Here is an 18,590-nt window from a genome sequence, read left to right on the forward strand (position 1 = left end):
AAGGAAGAGAACCAGAGACTGAAGGTGGAGAGAAGGACTGGGGAGGAGCTGAGATGGGGGAGAGTTTTATGTAGAAGAAAAGCGTATGCCAGGATAGGGAGGACTGAGCCATGAGGTGTACTGGAGGAAGAAGCAGGCGGCTCTGAGTGCCTGGGGTACTAAATGTGGGGAGTGAAGGAAGGCGGGAGTGGGGAGCGGGGGTGGGACCCTGCAAAGTGCCAGAAGCTGTACTAAGGAAACTGATGTGCCCAGAACAGTGGGAAAGGAGGGTGACATAACCCAGCAATCATTCAGGAGACTTTGTGGCCTCCAGGGAGGTTGCCCACAGAACCTAAACCCCAGAAGCCAGCGTGGGTCTACGTCCAGAAGTCTCAAACAATGCATCCCGTCTAATGATCAGTGGACCCTCCTGTCACTGCATATGACTCTCAATTTCTGCATTTAGCTTCCAGCTCAGTCTGAAACTATGACATGGATAGTAAGAAGTGCTTTTCAAGATCCGCGTGTCTGTCCTTCACATGGATAATCAGAAACAGTAAGGAGTGTCCTAGGTCAGGTGCCCTGGAAGCAGGATCTAACGGAAGAATTTGTGCGTATCTAGTTTATTAAGGGGGAGAAAGAAGGGGAAGTTGTAAGCAAAGATGTGTGTCAGTAAGGGCTTCACCTTAGTCTGATTCCTGAAGGACTCTGGGGTATAAACTGTATCACAGTTGACCCACTGGAGGCAAAGGTGCTGGGTTTTTGTATCCCTGTATCGATGCCCCCCACCTTCCGTTTCTAGGTGGGACATGGTATAAACCCACCCCTGGTCCAAGGGTCAGGTAAGGGTTCAGATCAGTCAAGGACTCATGACTGTAGAAGGTCACAGGTGTAAGCACTTGGCCATGGCATTTGCAGCCCCTGGGGGATCAGTGTGCAGGTCTAGGGGTTCTGGGGAGGCACCAACAGCATCTGTTACTAGTGGCCAGACAGATCCCAAGATCTTTGGCACCTGAGTAAGTAGGGACTTGTCTAGTACCTTCTGTGCTTCACCACTTAAATTCACAACTCAGTACCTGCTTCTCTGAGCCTGTCTGATTGATTTTCAAGCATTATCTTGCTTTCACCCCCAAGACCATCTGAAAAGATGAGCAGCACCTAGAGAAAGAGGAAAGCAGAAAATGGGACGATGTGAAAATGAAACATATAACTGGGGAGGAAGAAACAAACAAAAGAACACGGAGATGGGAGAGAGACTGTGATGTGAGTACCTGTCCTTGGGATGTAGATTCCTTCTTAAACGTATTCCACAGAGACCTCAAGAACTGTGCATTCAGATGAGTTGGCCCATTAACGGTGACCTGCAGCAGCCTGTCAAATATTGCTTTCTGGTAGATTTGGAACTCAGTAGGGAATTCTCCATCATTGTTCACCTTGAAGGCCACGTTCACCTGCACCTCTGCGCCTGCCCCACAGCTTACCCCCCTGATGGAGGTCATGTCCTCTAAGATGCCTGGGAGGTATGATTCCAGCTGGGGGTGGTCGTCGAACAACTGCGCCCCCGGCAGATGAGTGGAAATGTCAAACCCAACCACGACGTCCATAAAGCAATCTGGAGACCAAGGAAAATGAGGCCAGATTAATGAGTAGACAGGAACAAGGAAGGGAAGACGAGGCAGAAAATAAGGAGAGCAGTTATGGCATGGCCCAGGGCTGGAGGGACTCTAGCACCCACAAATGGTCAAGAAGGAAGATATTGGCTGCTTGATCAACATATAACACAGGTGTTTCCTCTCTCCTTTTTCAAATATTACAAGTTCCAATAGCTATTTCAAGTTCCAATCATGGTTCAGCCTCATTCTCAGAGGCTGGCTTCCTGGCTGGCCGTGTGTGTGTGTGTGTGTGTGTGTGTGTGTGTGTGTGTGTGTGTGTTTGCACATGCATATTTTCTTCTTTTAATGATGACATACTATGATTCATATGATTATATTAAATATTTGAATTATCCTTAGAGACGGTTTAATCCGGAGATCACACATTGAAATGGCTGTAAAGGCCAGGTGGATAATGTAAATGAGCTAAATGAGAGGATGGATGGAGACTAACCACCCATCTGGTCACTGCTCAGCTCCAGCTGAGAGTCAGCCATGTGGGAAAAGGGACCCAGTGTTGTCAGATAGAGTTTTCAGAGAGAAGCTTGAAATCTAGATTTTTTATGTGAAATCTTCAGTTTGTAAAAGCTGGCAATTAATTTTAACAAGTTGTCAACACTGTATAGGACAAACACAATTCAGCTACAAGTTGCCATTTGGACACCTCTGACCCTTCCCAGTTGCTCATTGTACACATGGGGAAAGAATGATTCATGGAGGTTGCTGCTGTTGAACCAGAATAAGAACCCCGGATTTCTGATTCCAGTCCCAGGGCCCTTTCCCCCACGGTAGCCTGCTTCCAGCTGAGCACCCCAAATGGGGTGTAGAAGATCTGGAGACCTTGAAAACACCAACCCATTTTGTGAAAGAAGTAGCTTCAGTCATAATTCTAGAAACAGAAGCACACTGAGGAGTTTCTGCACGTTGTACCAGTTCTACAAAATGTTATCATTCACTGCTGCTTCCTGGTGTGCTGTCTTCCCAACTCCCAGCCCAAACATACAGAACCTGAGTCCCACACGGTGACTCGCAGCTGGAGCGAGCAACACCCTCCCCATGAGATGCGCCATTGCTCTCCATTCTTTTCCTTCCCTCCCGGCCTCCCTGACTCATTTATATTACCTTCCTGGCCTTTGCAGCCATTTGTGCTTGTGACCTCTGGGTATTAAATAATCCCCAGGACAATTCAAATCTTCACCATGTTATGATTACACGAATGCCATCATGTGCAATTTAAGAAACAAAACAGATGAACATAGGGGAAGGGAAGGAAAATTAAGATAAAAACAGAGAGGGAGGCAAAACATAGGAAACTCTTAAATACAGAGAACAAACTGGTTGGTTGTTGGGTAGGGAGATGGGCTAAATGGGCAAGGGACATTAAGGAGGGTGCTTGTTGGGATGAGCACTGGGTGTTATATGTAAGTGATGAATCACTAAATTCTACTCCTGAAACCATTATTACACCACATGTTAAGTAACTTGGATTTAAATAAAGTAAAAATATAAATAAATAAATAAACAAACAAACAAACAAACATGCACATAGATAGGCTCATATAGACACACACACACACACACACACACACACACACACACACACACACGAACACTGAGTCCCTTACAAGACAGTTTAATAAAGTTAAAATAGTAAAGCTGTCAACCTGCAAATGTTAGCTTTACTTACTTCCTACCAGTTGCAAGGCATTATTCTAGGACTTCCAGAAGTGGAAAGGGTAGAAACAGGAGACTGAGGTCCAGGTGCAAAGAGGGGCATAAACCCCGGGTTGGAGTGAAGGGACAGGGCTGACCAGAGGACACAACCCAGGGCCTCCTCCAGCCTCTGCATCCTTTCCCTTGTCTCTGAGGGTGGCTGGCTGATCTCAAGCTTCCCAGAAACAGAGAAAAGGTCTATTTTCACTGTGCACTATTCTAAAAATATGTTCATCTAGAGCTGGCCCCTAGGATACCTTGGGAAATGAAGCACTGGGAAGGTACAATTAAATTAAAAAGAAATAAAGAACAAGGGGAACACTTACTGGTTTTCCCGCAGCTCTGGCAGATTTCACGGACCATTCTTTTTTTCGTCTCTATATCCCTTAAGTTACTAAAGTCTTGGAAAGTGAATACTTTTTCAGAATTGCCTGTTATTGGCAGAAGTTGTTCCTTATGAACATTTCCTATGCCATAAGCCAGGACACAAATTCCAAGGTTTTTCAGGATTTTTACTTCCTCTGACACATCATAGTAGGGATCTCCGGATGTGATAACTACCAAAATTTGAGGGACACCAGCGTTTCTTCTACCACCAGAAGGTGGATCAAACATGACTTTCACTTTTCTAAGAGCCAGGTCAATTCGTGGAAACCCCTTGCTCTTGGTGATTTTTTGAATTTGAGTCTTCAACTTGGCTGTAGTCAGAGAGTTTTTCAACTCAATAATTTTTTGGAAGTCACGGCCAAATTGAGCCAACCCAATTTTTATTCTCTGAGATTCAATGTTAAAATTATCAATGATGTCTGACAGAAAAGTTGTCAGGGCAACAAAGTCTGAGTTGGATACCATGTCAGAGCCATCAAAAAAGAAAACCACATCGGCTTCTTGAATGTTGCAGACTGCAATTGGAAAAACAAAACAATTATTTTCCTCATGAATGATTCAAAAATTTCTCTTTCCTTCAGTACTTAAATTGCTTTACTAAATCCCCACATTAGTAGCAAATTCAAATAAGTTAACAGAAGGGAGAATCAGCTATTGGTGCTCAAAGAGAAGGAAACACAGTGGGAAGGAAAAAAAGGTAATAGACTTTGTTTCAAATTTTAATATTTGCATGATTCATTTGAAAGGGCACTGAAAGTTGCTCAGAGAAAAAGAGAAGTTTGAATAGCTTGAAGCCACTCACTAAAAAGTAATTGCAAAGGCTAGAAGTCCCCACACCCAGATTGGATGGTTCGCCCAAGTCAAGGTAATGGTACCCCTGTACTATATTCAGTATTCCTGTTACTAGTAATGCTACCACTTTGCATGTGTGTTGAGAAATACCATTTTTTAAACAATGCTCTTGGCATACAGTAAGTTAATATTCATGACCATGTTTTAATAAGTTAATCTAATTTTATAGATATAGAAGTGGAATTCAGAGGTTAAGTAACTTGCCTAAGAATACACAATTATTATACTGTGCAGCTGGTACAGGCTGGTACATGGACCGCCTCGTTTTATCTCTAAATAAAAGTATTTTTTCTACTGCAGTTTTTTTATAATATCATACCCCACATATTAAAACTGAATGGGACAAGTGCTAATGGCTAGTAAACACAGCATGGGGTCATCTCCCTGAAATCCAATGAGAAATGTCCCATAACGAAGGGATAATCTTCTATGCGCTATTACAATCAAATGCAATGGCTGGGACAGGGCCAGCACTGAAGTGATTACTAAAGGCAATTGAAACAAAGGGATGCCCACTGCCACAAAATCATTTGTGAGGGTAGTCTGGCAGACACACAGCTGGGCTGCCCAGATAGACTTTCAAGGAAGGATTTACTGCCTGGTTGTGGGCACATGGTCAACAGAGGGCTTCCGGCTGTCGACTCCTTCAGGGTCAGCCTTACTACGGGGAGATGTCTTGCCAAAGACCGTGCCCTGCCCAGGGCAGCTCACATCTGGGGACTAAGTGAGAAGGGGGTATGACCGTCCAGCCAGCTTAGTCTGATGCTGGACAACGCTGATGGGCAATGCATGCTCCAGAGCTCTTTGCCGGGTTTGGAGCTCTGTCAAGCATGCATCACTGTTTAACTTTTTTCCACTTTTTTTTCCTAGGTGTGGATCCCTAAAAAACATCTTGCATCTTAAACTCCGCCTCAGCATCTGCCTCTGAAAGGTATGCATGGGAGAGGAGAATAAAACCGCTTCCATCTCTGTAGGAAAAGACCGTGTATCCTGGTGATGTACTAGATTTGGTGGGGACCCAATGATTAACAAGGGGCCAAGCCTGCCCAAGGAGGCCACAGTCTTGCGACAGATACAGATAAGGAAACAGCGAATCTGCATTCAGTGCAACCACCAGGAGCAACAGAAGGCGCAGGAGCTGGGAGACACAGTGGGGTCACTGCCAGGTATTGGGGCGGGAAACTGGTGCACAAAGGCTGCAACATGGCAGCTAAGCTAGATGTAGCCAGGGGAAATGCTGGGCTGGCATGTTTGTGGTGGGTAGAATACTGTGCACAGAGATGCCATTTCAGATAGACAGGAGAGATTGTGAAGGGGGGAGGGGCAGCAGGTGAGGCTGGAGCTGTGGGCAAGGCTAGATGGAACTCAGCAGGTCAGTAGTTGTAAACTGTGAGCAGAGCAGTGACATGGTCCAGTGTGTGTTAGGAAGATCACTCAGTGTTGAGAACGGAATCAAAGGTGGCAAGATGAAGGGCAAGGAGACTAAATTTCACGGTGGGAGTCCAGGGACAGGCTAGAACGGGCAGAACTGAGAAGGCCCCGCTGCCTTGGGAGAAGTCACGATTTTTTTTCTTACGGATAATACCATCATCATTCTGTATCTGAAACCCAGAAGATTAATTCATTGCTCACTTTGAGCTCAGGTGGCAAATCCTACACTTTCCTCAGGTATGATGCCTCCAGACTACTCCACCCTAGTGGTATCTCATGGAATCAGCTTAGGTCCCTTCCCTCCCTGCTCCTACCCACCAGCCTCCATGACTCCCTATTGAACTCCCATATTCTTTCCTCTGCATTAGTGGCCCTTATCCAGAAAAGCACATCAGACCACTTGAACCTCCTGTGGCCCTAGGGAATGTCTCTAATCCCAGTTAGAAGGCCCTGGATCTTTGAAGACAAAAGTCTATCTGTCAAACCATGTAACTCTCCACCCGAGTCTGGCCTGAAACTGGTGCTCAGTGGTTGTGCTGAGACTATTATGCAAATGGAATAGTACAAGTGGCCCTGAAATGGGGTAAGGTGAATACAATCCTAAGTAGAGTTCCTTTCTGCCAAGAAAAAGGCAACAAGGTGGCAAGACCTCAAAGAGTATTTCTGAAACTTCCTTCCATAAGCTCTTCAATGCACACCGTGGTGGGAGGGGAACTTTCAGATCTTGTTCAATCAATGCATTTGAGAGATGAGAAAATATAGCCTGAGGAGAGAGATGTTCAGCCATGACACCCAGGTAATGGGAAGCCAAGATTTAATTTATTTTTTGCTTAACCTTTTATTGCTACCCCCACAGAAACTTTAAAAATCACAACTTACGCTCATGTGCGTTGATACACATTCTTTCTTGCAGAGGCAGGTAAAGATCTTCCAGTTTGGTGAAATTTCCTACATAGAAAGTATTGCTTTTATTCCCTGCGATAGCCTCGAGTTCAAGTGGGTTGGCCTCTCCTACGCCCACTGCATAGATGTTGATGCCTTTGTTTCTTAACTTCAATGCTGTGTCATTGAGCCGATTTCGGTCATGGGACTCCCCATCGGTGATGATAATCAACATCTGCTTCACATTTTCCTCGATGCGGCTGCCATGTTCTTTTGTGAACATTATGTTTGTGTGTTCGAGAGCCTTGGCAGTCCAGGTATCCCCTCCGGTGTGCCTGCGTGTCCTCAGATTCTCAACGATTGCAGATCTACTTGAGTATCTACTAAGGTGGAAAAGAACCTCAGGATCATTTGAGTATCTGAGAGCTCCAATCCGAACGCGGTCGATGCCAACATCTGCTTTCTTCACCAAATGGATAGTTAGGTTCATCATGCTTTCTTGCTCTTCTGTATCTATGCTGCTTGAATGATCCAGCACAAACACGATGTCTAACACCTTAATATTTTTACAATCTGGAAGAATAAGGAACCAGGCATCACAATCTTTCTGCAGTGTATCCTACACAGACAGTTGAGAAGGGGGAGCAAACTAACATTTGCCATGAACCTACTATGTGCCAGACACTGCACCTTACTTGTTAGAGAGGGCTTACTCTGTTTTACAGAGTAAGAAACTGAGGCTCAGTGATGTACAAGCTACCCCTGATTCCAAGGACATTGTACTTGACAATGGCTCTGTGGTCAGTGTTTCTTAAGCCATGCCACTTTGTTCTGCTACATCTCATTAGGACACAGGATGTCTTTTGCTCGGCAGGCTTTCAACTGAAAGGAAATGTCAGAAGGTAGTTCAATGTCAATATAATGGTGAGAAATGACTAGTGTTTGCCAAACTGGCGTGCTGTTTTAAAGAGCTCAGAGGCTCCCTGTATAAGCTGGGATTTTTTTTATCTTACTCCCTCTAGTTCCAGCTGTCTTTTCAGCTTCTGGTCGGCTAACTTTCCCAAACGCACCATGCCTCTCGGCATTCATTTGTGCTCCTTCTCCTGATCTCCTGAGTTAAAACCCAGAAAGGTCCCAAGTAGGGAGAGCTAAGGCCCCTATCCCCTCATCTCAGCCCTAAGCTCTCCTCCACATCAGAAGCCAAGTGACCACTCTGGATAGTTCTCCAAAGTATGGGGTTTCTCTCCCCTTTTTTTCTTCCCTCAGTAACTTAAGCATATGCCTTTTGGACTTTCGCTTTCTCCACTTTCTACCTTTATATGGTAACTCCAATCCTTATTTCTGGCAATGAGGTCTCAAATTCTCAAGCCTAAGATGCAATGGAACCTGGGGCAATGACCCACCAAGATTTAGTGATTAGTCATGACTTGAGGTTTATGAGTCGATCTAATGTGTAAGCCAGGGAAATTTCACCTTATGCTATAGAAAGGGCCTCCACCAACATTATATTTATCAAAATGAAGAAATGCCAGGAAAAGCCCCATGGATTTCAAAGGTGGGGATGTGACCTTAAGATAAACCTTTCTTAGAATGTCTCAACCTTACTAAGAATTTGGCAATCATTGCCATTTTTTTTTTTTAAGCAGGCTCACATCCAGCGTGGAGCCCAATGCGGGGCTTGAACTCACAACCCTGAGATCAAGGCCTGAGTTGAGGTCAAGAGTTGGATGCATGGGGCGCCTGGGTGGCTCAGTCGGTTGAGCGTCCGACTTCGGCTCAGGTCATGATCTCACAGGTTCGTGAGTTCGGGCCCCGCGTCAGGCTCTGTGCTGACAGCTCAGAGCCTGGAGCCTGTTTCAGATTCTGTGTCTCTCTCTCTCTACCCCTTCCCCGTTCATGCTCTGTCTCTCCTCTGTCTCTCAAAAATGAATGAACGTTAAAAAAAAAAAAAAAGAGTTGGATGCTTAACCAACTGAGCCACCCAGGCACTTCACAAATCATTGCCATTTTAACTAAGCTGTTAAGAGAGAACTCACAGTGCCACTGTCTAAAACTCAGACTTAGACCAAGACATTTTGTTTGTTACCTTTGTAAAGATTTCTCACACATAATTCTGAATAATATAGTCCAAAGGTCTCTATGTTGCTAGGGGAACAACATACAACAAATTTACTAATATTTCAGCATGTTCTCTTAGTGGTGCCCAAAAAACAGGTAACAGCACGTGGCAGATTTAAAAGCACAGGTGTTTTTAGTCTTACATGTGTATTTATAGCAACTTCTCTATTAAGAGCCATTAAAGTTGATGGACTCAAACTGAAGATTTGCTCAACACAAGTTTTAAAGTATGACAGTTCGTGAGATAAAATGATCCCAAGCAATCATTTTTAAAAAGTAACAAGTTGAAATTTTCCAAAGCGATAGATACATGAAAAGGCAAATGTAAACTGTCTCTCTGATAGTGGTGAAGAAGAAAAATGCAAAAGCATGAAAATACACACTATATCTTTAAAATATATTTTAAGATATTTAGGGCGTTATGCTTAGGACATTGGATTTAATTTAACTAAGAGGAAGATGAATTTGTGTCTCTAATTATTTACTATTTGACACTGGTTATTGGTAGGCCAGGAACAAGTCTGGGGAATCATTTGAGATTAAAAATTGGCTCTGAAAAATCTAGGTATGGACGTAGTTAAAAATGTGGAAGTTCGATAAGAAATTCTGAGAACCTGTGGGAATATACTTGAAGTCACCACAGCCAGACTATTTTGTCGCCAAACTAGAGGGCAAAATTGTTAAACTGGAATATCCCTGGAGGTTACAGGTGTTTCCACAACACAGACAAGACAAGACTGAAACTTAACACTAAAGTCCAGATACAGTCCAAGCCCGTGGTACAGTCCACTGCTCATCCCATGAAGTCAACAGCTCATGCCCTTGAGTCCTGAAGAGTAACAGTGTCACTTACCGTGGAGAGCACATACACGAAAAATGAGTTCGTTTTCTATTGCATTTAGATCATCAAACTTCTCAACTTGGAAGACCAGCTTGCCATCCCCACTGATCTCCTCCAGCTCCATCCTGTTGGCGCCATATACTCCCACGGAGAAGATGATGACACCACTGTCCCGTAGTGCTTTAGCAGGTTCTCTCACAGAATCCTGTGCCTCTCCATCCGTGATGAGGATAAGATACTTCTTGACCCCAACACGGGCCCCCTTGGTGGGGGTGAAGTATTGAGCTACAAAGGTTAGTGCACTTCCAGTCAAAGTGTTACTGTTGATGTAAGACATTCTGTCTACTGCATCAGCAATTTCTTTTTGTGTAAAGTATTTATTTAGCTGGAATTCTTCCTGATTATAATTACTGAACTGAACGACACCAATCTGAGTTTTGTCTGGACCAATTTTAATCTTCGCTAATAGATTTTTCATGAAGGTTTTCATTTTTCCAAAATTTTCATATCCAATACTGCCAGAACTGTCCACCAGAAACATGATGTCAGCCTTCATGTCTTCACATCCTGCGTGTTGTCAAAAAGACCAGGTTGATGTAATTTTCAAAACACAGAGAAGCAGCAAGCAAGAAAGAAATGCATTAGTCAGAAAACATCAAAAATTAACTCAAACACCTGCTATTGTATTTGAAAATTTTATCTGCTTCTATAGTAGAGGCCTGTTGACCAGGACCCAGAATCAGAAATCTACTGAATATTATCCAACAAGTTTTAAGAGAAAATGCAACTTCCAAAGTGTATATTCATTCACCCATGCATCATTCATTTATGCATAGTTCATTCATTCATAATTCTTGAGGTGTATGAAATGCCAAGTATCAGGTTATGTGTTAAAGGATGTGATGGTGATCAAAAAAAGGAATAAGAGAAAAGGTAATCAATTCCCTATGTCCATAGGACTAATATTTCTGGGTTTTATGTATAATCTTGAAACAAAAAATTCTAAGCAATCTTTACACAGCCTTATTTTCTGGGATAATTTACACTGATTTGATAACCACTATGAATCAGTATTAGAAACCGGGGTGAAAAACTTTTACTAGAAATAGTAAGTACATTAGTAAGCACATATCCATTCAACATGGATGTATAAATAAAGGATCATTCCTTTATACCTAATGTTTGTAGATTTTCTACTGGTTAGAAATGGACGTGTGTGTGTGTGTGTGTGTGTGTGTGTGTGTGTGTGTACACACAGAAGACCAATTTCTATAAGCCATAGAGAAAAATGGTGTTATTAATTCATGATGCAGATGTGTGTGTGTGTGTATACAATGCAAATATACTGTCATTAGCATGTATCTCCTTAGTCTTAACCCTTTGCTCTACCTGCTATCACTGCCATTGTCTTAGCAGTCCTTCCCTTAACTCTCACAGAGTCTATCCCATACTATTTGAAAATGAACAATAAGCATCAGCCAAAGAATAAGACAATGCTTATTATTTTTTAATAACCTGTGTAAGGACAACCAGGGAGCATTAAAGCCACCATGTAAGATCCAAGCTGCCTGAGGCCATCTTGAAAGTCATAGATAGAGAGGTCATTAAAGATGTTTGTGGCCTTGGCAAGGCCCCACTGCTGTGAAGTGTGGAAGCCTCTCCTCCACGAAACGTGTAAAAGGAGTAGACTTTTACATGTGGTTTGGTATACCCCCTTAGATCTGCTTGTGACAAGATTATTTCCTGTCCTCTAATATCTGGTCTCCCATTCTTCCATGCCGATATAATTTCAGCTAGACAGATGACTGTCCAGGTAAGTATCACTTTTATAGCCTTCCTCGAAGCAGATGTGGCCCTGTGACTACGTTTTTCCAATAGACAGGAGCAGAAGTGATTAGGCCACTTCTGGGTCTTAACATTAAAACAGGGCAGTGTGATGGGCTCCCCTGGCTCTTTCTCCCTTTCCACAAGTGTAAGGTGAAGAGAACCAGAGCTTCACCGTTGACCTAAAGATGGGAGCTGTATGCTGAGCCTGCAAGAGCCTCTCTGCTAAATCTGCACCCTGCTCCCCCTGGACTGTTATGCAAGACAGAAATAATATTCTGTGTTGTGTAGTTTGGGATCTTTTTGTTATGGCCTCTTATCTTGTCCCCTAAGCAATAGGTACAACGTGTCTCATTCCGTCTGCATCTGCCCTGAAACTAGTCAGTGTTTTTCTAGGCCCGAAGGCTTTGGTTCCTTAGCTTTCCCGCCTCTCTCTATTCACCATCTTATGGATCATCTCCTTGTCCACAGCTTGTCTCCTCTTCCAGGTGTGCCAATGTTCAGGCACCTCAAGTGCAACCCCCTGACCTACAGGAGATGTGCCGTACCTCCTCAGATTGGCCCAGGGCTGTCTCCCTCGGAGTGACCGAGATACAATCTACTTTATGTTTCCTGGAACCCTTTTACTTTTCTTTGCGTCATCCCCAGGAAATTCTGGGGAACTTTTTACTCTTGTACTCTTTCTAGAGCATCCTGAAGACCCAACTCTACTACTGTCTGTAACAGGGAGAACAACAAACAATAATGTGATTTAGGATTTTGCTGTGAGCTCTGCTGATTTATCTTTGGATTTTAGTGACTCACAACATTCCAGAATGTTCACTTTTGTAAGTTCAAATAAATGGAAATCCTTCTCTTTTTCTCAGCAGTGACTTTAGCCAACTTGTGCAATAGCTAATTTTTATGTAGCACTGAGTGCCCACGTGCATTTTTCTAAGTGTTCCACATGCCTTATCACCTTCAAGCTTCACCTGGAAGCTAGGCCTACCCTCAGTGATTAAGGCAGGTGGATAGTAAATGAACTATTCAAGGTCCACAGCTAATATAGCTGGGGTTTGAACTTTACCTCATTGACTCCAGCATCCTTTATCTTAACCAGTAAGGTAACATGCCTCTCAGCAGACAAAATTTTCATGTGCTAATATTAGCAAACCAACACATACCATCTTCAGTTAGTAAGTCGCTGCTCCTAATAAGAGAAATCACGATTGGGTACAGGTATTTGCAAGTTGTTCTTCCTAACTTTACTTACGTAATTTTAGTCTGAACGAAAATGCAAATACGTGTTTCTGGTACAGATAAAATAAACAATTGTTATATGTGTACTAGATAAGCATTCATAATAGGGGAATGATGGTTGATGTTTCTTATGCTGAACCTATAAGGATTCTAGGATGTAGGTGTTACCCTTGCTTTATAGATGAGGAAGTCTGAAGGTCAAGCAGGAAAGTGGTTGAATCCTAACCTACTCAAAGCCAGAGCCCATTTTCTTTCCATGTGCTCATCTGCTTCAATTAGTGCACATGCACACACACACACTCTTACATGCCATACTGGTGGGCTTTGTCAAGGCCACAATACTCTTAGCAACCTTCCTGCTTACAACCCCCAAGATGGCCTCAGGGCATCTGTCTGTGGAGGGCTTCTCCAATCTTGGCAACTGGTTTAAAGTAAGGGGCTGAATCCTCCGTGGTGAGAAAGGAAGTTAGCAACAATGTTAACCAGAAAACTGGTCACATCACTCCTGGTCTCAGCCTGGCTATCAGCCTGCAGGAAGCAACCCATGAGGGTGCAGAGAATAAAGCCTTCTTTGTTTTGCTCACCTTTTTCAGTGCAGATTCTGCGAACAACTTCATTTTTTATTCTCTTTAAAGAATCAAAGTTCTGCCCAAAGTTAACCCTTTCTTCCTCCCCAGCAATTTGTTGGAGTTCTTCTTTGTTAGCCTCCCCAATGCCAACCGCATGAATGGTGATTTGTTCAGCCCTTAATCTCTCGGCAGGCTTCAGGACTTCATCCCTGGACTTCCCATCAGTCAGCACAATGAGATAATTGGGAACACTGCTTGTCCTACGCTTCTTTCCCTCTTTTATTATTTGCAGCATGAAATCCAGGGCTTTCCCAGTATCTGTGTTTCCGTTGAGTTGCTTGATGTTCAGAACAGCCTTTCTTAAATCCACATTATTAGAATTGTCATTGATGTGAAACTCCACTTTTATCTTATCTGAATACTGTACAGCTCCAACTTGGACTTTGTCTGGGCCAATGCTGAACATTTCTGTCACTGCCAAAATAAATTCCTTCATCTGCTCAAACCCCGTTCTGTTTATGCTGGTTGAGCCATCGATGAGGAAATAGATATCAGCCTCTTTTGTATCCACACAGCCTGAAAAAAAAATGTGGAAAATGCATTCTTCGTTAATTACAGAAATATCTGGAGAGAAGTCTGCAAGAGGGTTTGTAGAGGAACATGAGGCTGTGAAGGTTCTGGAGAATGAGAACTCTTCATCATTTACGCAGAGACTGTCTGCTTCATCGAGCCTGTTCATGCCCATTTTCTCCTTTGAAATTCACAACACACCTAGTACTTTGCCTGAGGTCACACTGCAAGTTAATTAAAAGGCAGGACCAGATTCCCAAGTCTCCAGGCTGTAAGTTAAATTGTTTGTAGAGTATTGACACCTGCCTTTTCAGACAGTGTATGCCTTATCATTTCCCGAGAAATGCAATGGAGGAGAGGACCTGCTGCTCTTACTTCCTCACTATCCTCTTTTCCCCAGAGCAACTAGAACACTATATTTAAAACTAGAGCCAGGGGCACCTGGGTGGCTCAGTCAGTTGAGCATCTGACTTCGGCTCAGGTCATGATCTCATGGTCTGTGAGTTTGAGCCCCATGTCGGGCTCTGTACTGACAGCTCAGAGCCTGGAGCCTGCTTCGGATTCTGTGTCTCCCTCTCTCTCTGACCCTCCCCCATTCATGATCTATCTCTCTCTGTCTCAAAAATAAACAAACATTAAAAATATTTTTTTTAAACTAGAGCCAGATCATATTACTCTCCTACTTATATGGTTTATCATTGCATTTAGAACTTAAAAATATAAATCTGGCCTGAACTTTCTCCCTGTTTTTCTCTCAGACCCTATTTCGAGCAATTCTTCATCTTACTCGCTGTGCTCCAAGCACGCCAGGCTGCTTTCTGTACTCTGAATGTGCCCCAGGGCTTTTGTACTTGCCCTCCTCTCTCTTGCTGGAATATTCTTCTCCCTAAACATTCACATAGCTGATTCCTTCTTATCTCATCATGGATATACCAACTCAAATGTCAGTTCTTCAAAAACGCATTCTCTTCCCCTCTAGCTAAAGCACATTGGTCATCATCTACCCTATTACCCTCTCTATTTTCTTTATGATAGCCATACTTTTTGAAGTTATCTTACTCATTTTTTCATGAGCACAGACTGCTTCCTGCCAGAGTGTCCCCATGAGGGCAGAGATTGTCAACTTCTCTGCTTCTACCCAGTATGCCTGGTCCATCGCAAGATTTCAACCAAAAATTTTAAATAAAAGAACTCTGGGTGGCTTAGTCAGTTGAGCATCCAACTTCGGCTCAGGTCATGATCTCGTGGCTCATGGGTTCGAGCCCTGCATCGGGCTCTCTGCTCTGACCATGGAGCCTGCTTCAAATCCTCTGTCTCCCTCTGTCTCTCTCTCTGCCCTGCCTTTCCCTTCCCTGCTCAGATGTGTACTCTCTCTCTCTCTCAAAAATAAATATCAAATAAATAAATAAATACACTCTCAATGTTCCTTCCTTCCTTTGTTGTTCCTTCCTCAATGTTTCTTCCTTTCTTAAAGCCCTGGAACAAAGTAAAACATGCTTTAGCTTTACTAATAGTCTATTTATAACTCTATCAATTACTCATTGCAATTGGGTAGGAGAAAAAGCATAATTTAAAAATTTAGATTATTTACATAGTTACCTGGTTGAGTGTGTTGAAAGACCCTTAAAATACAAGACTATTTAGGTATTTCAGAAATAGTTTCTTTATTCACAGCTTTTTGGTAATTTATAGCTATTGACACTACTTTAGGCTATGGGGAGTTGGTCCCTAAGAAATCAGAAATACTGGAAATAAGTTTGGACCTGAGAATTAAACTATGAAATTGACATATAAAATATTAGGAGGAAGATAAGCAGTTATCTGCAAAAGACAGGGTTGATCCCAGGCCAGCAAAACCTGATATCAATAAAGATAGATTGATTTATATAAACCTAATGAAGAAGAATGAGGTGTTCTCCAGAAGAAAGATAATGGTGATCAGCAATGAAGGAGGAAAACAATATGAGTCACAGTGGGCAACCAAGGCAATGCCCATGCAACCCCCCCTAGAACTGTGTTGTCCAATATACTAGCTACTAGTCAGATATTACTATTAAAAGGTAAACTGGAACTACTTAAAATTAAATAAAATTCAAAAATCAGCTCTTTAGTTGCACTAGCTATATTTCCAGTGATTAACAGCCCCAAGTGGCTAATACCTATCATATCCAACAGTGTAAATACAGAATACTGTCATTATCACAAAACGTTGGCTAGACAATGTCAAAGAAGAATGTGTCCCCTGGACCAAGGTCTCACCTGTACAGTTATATAGAGAGACAGAGAGAGAAATCTATATATTTGACTTTATTTTTTTAATATTTTATTTTATTCTTTTTTTTTTAATGTTTACTTATTTTTTAGAGAGCGAGCAAGTGAGCAGGTATGAGCAGAGAGAGAGGGAGATACACAATCTGAAGCAGGCTCCAGGCTCTGAGCTGTCAGCACAAAGTCCGCCGCGGGGCTCGAACCCACAAACTCTGAGATCGTGACCTGGGCCGAAGTTGGACGCTTAACCAACTGAGCCACCCAGGTGCCTCTGAATATTTGACTTAATTTTTTTTTTAATTTTTTTTTTAACGTTTTATTTATTTTTGAGAGAGAGAGAGACAGAGCATGAGCAGGGGAGGGTCAGAGAGAGAGGGAGACACAGAATCCGAAACAGGCTCCAGGCTCTGAGCTGTAAGCCCAGAGCCCAACGCGGGGCTCGAACTCATGGACCGCGAGATCATGGCCTGAGCCGAAGTCGGCCGCTTAACCGACTGAGCCACCCAGGCGCCCCGCCATCACTCTTTTTTTCTATACATCAGTCTCTTGGTTTGATTAATGTGAGCGTCTCCTTGATTCAATGAAGTTTGATTTAAAAAAACTGGATACGTACTACGTGACAGATGTGGTGGATACAGTAATGAAGTCAATGTAGATTTGTTCTCTGTGTTTTACCGTTCTGAAACTACAAAGCCGGCACACACTCCAGACCATGGCAAATTCTCTAAGGTTGAGGTTCTTAAACACTGCTAACAGAAGTTCAAAGGGCGCCTTACTAAAATGAAAGTGCCCAGGCCCTACTCTGACACTAATTCATTAGATTTCGGGTAGGGCTTGGGCCAATGAATTAGTGATAAACTCCCCCAGGACACTCTGGTAAGTTTACAGCAGATGCTGTTGGTGCTTAGCCTGTATCCCCTCAAGCCCTTCACCACATTTGTGCCCACTGGCTCCCAGGGCTTTCTCTCTAACGGCTAGTACCTAGGGCTGTTTATGGGTGGGTTGCTCTCAGGTTCCTGGAACCCTCTTGCCAGGGGCTTGAAGAAGTGCCTGGAAATTTACATTCTCTCATGTTCTGGAATATAAATTCTCTAGCTACACTGCCCCCTGACAGGAGCAATTCTAAGATTTAACCCACATTGTCCCTAGGACGGCCCTGTGGAATTGAACTCCAGGGAACTTGGCTTATCGTCCTTCCCCTCCTGGTCCCAACTCTCCCTTTCCTACAAATCTCCAGTTTTCCCTGGATATATTTTCTAATCAAAATCTATCCATTTCACATGAACCCTTGTCTGGCATCTACTTCTGAGGAACCCAACCTAAGTCAAGTACCAATATTTGAGAGCCATTGAATTAACAAGAAGCCATCTACTGGAGGCCTTATGGAGGATAGCTATCCCCCTTGGATGGCCCTTGCCATTAGCCTTGGTCCCATACCTTCCCATTTAGAATTTCTTTTTTTAATTTTTTTTAATGTTTGTTTTGTATTTTTGAGAGAGAGAGAGAGAGAGAGAGAGAGAGAGAGAGAGAGAGAGAACGCGCACAAGCAGGGGAAGGGCAGAAAGAGAGGGAGACAGAGAATCCGAAACAGGTTCTAGGCTCTTAGCTGTCAGCACAGAGCCTAACACAGGCGCTCGAACCCACGAACCATGAGATCATAACCTGAGCCAAAGTTGGACACTTAACTGACTGTCACCCAGGCACCCCCATTTAGAATTTCTGTAACAAAAATAAATGTGACCATTTTTTGGTCACATCATTTCAAAATCTCTAAGAGAGGCCACACTACACATCCCCCCTATGCCCTAATAGCTCATACTAGACCAAGGTGACTGCCACTCTGAGCAGCTTCCCCACACGTCACTTAGGAGGTAACAGAGGACTTGTTTCTTGCTGCTATGTATACGGGCCACAGAAAACCCAGGGCCAGCCCAGGATGCATTCTTAATAAACCTTCAATTGACTTGTATGAGTTTAAAATTAGCCTTCAATGTCATTGGAAGATTACAATTCTTTTCCATGCGAATGCTGCCAAATTACAATTTAGGTGTGACACGTGACCAAGCTCTGGCCGTTGGGATGTAAGCAGAAATGATGTGTGTAATTTCTGGAAATATCTTTGAAGAAAAGGAAATGGAAGCCTGACCTCTTCCTTCTCTTTTCTCGTTCTTGCTTGCTGGATGCGAGTGGGATGCCTAGAGCAATGATCTAATGTCGAAAGAGACAGGTCTCTGACTCTGTGGTGTACCAGCTGTGTCTACCTAC

At 43.2% G+C, this 18,590-nt stretch overlaps 1 protein-coding gene across 1 annotated transcript in view; it reads right to left on the minus strand.

The window, feature by feature from the left end:
* The window catches only part of COL6A5 (collagen type VI alpha 5 chain), a 129,194-nt gene that overhangs the window by 66,445 nt on the left and 44,159 nt on the right, over positions 1-18,590 (minus strand). The window contains exons 5-10 of the mRNA XM_015068456.3: positions 13,503-14,063; positions 9,868-10,422; positions 6,894-7,469; positions 3,671-4,246; positions 1,251-1,591; positions 1,056-1,137 (exon numbers count right to left, since the gene is read on the minus strand). Coding sequence (XP_014923942.3) covers positions 1,056-1,137; positions 1,251-1,591; positions 3,671-4,246; positions 6,894-7,469; positions 9,868-10,422; positions 13,503-14,063 — 2,691 coding nt within the window. The remainder of the gene's footprint in view (positions 1-1,055; positions 1,138-1,250; positions 1,592-3,670; positions 4,247-6,893; positions 7,470-9,867; positions 10,423-13,502; positions 14,064-18,590) is intronic.

Source organism: Acinonyx jubatus, chromosome C2 (genome assembly GCF_027475565.1).
Source record: "Acinonyx jubatus isolate Ajub_Pintada_27869175 chromosome C2, VMU_Ajub_asm_v1.0, whole genome shotgun sequence".
NCBI classification, from domain to species: Eukaryota; Metazoa; Chordata; class Mammalia; order Carnivora; family Felidae; genus Acinonyx; species Acinonyx jubatus.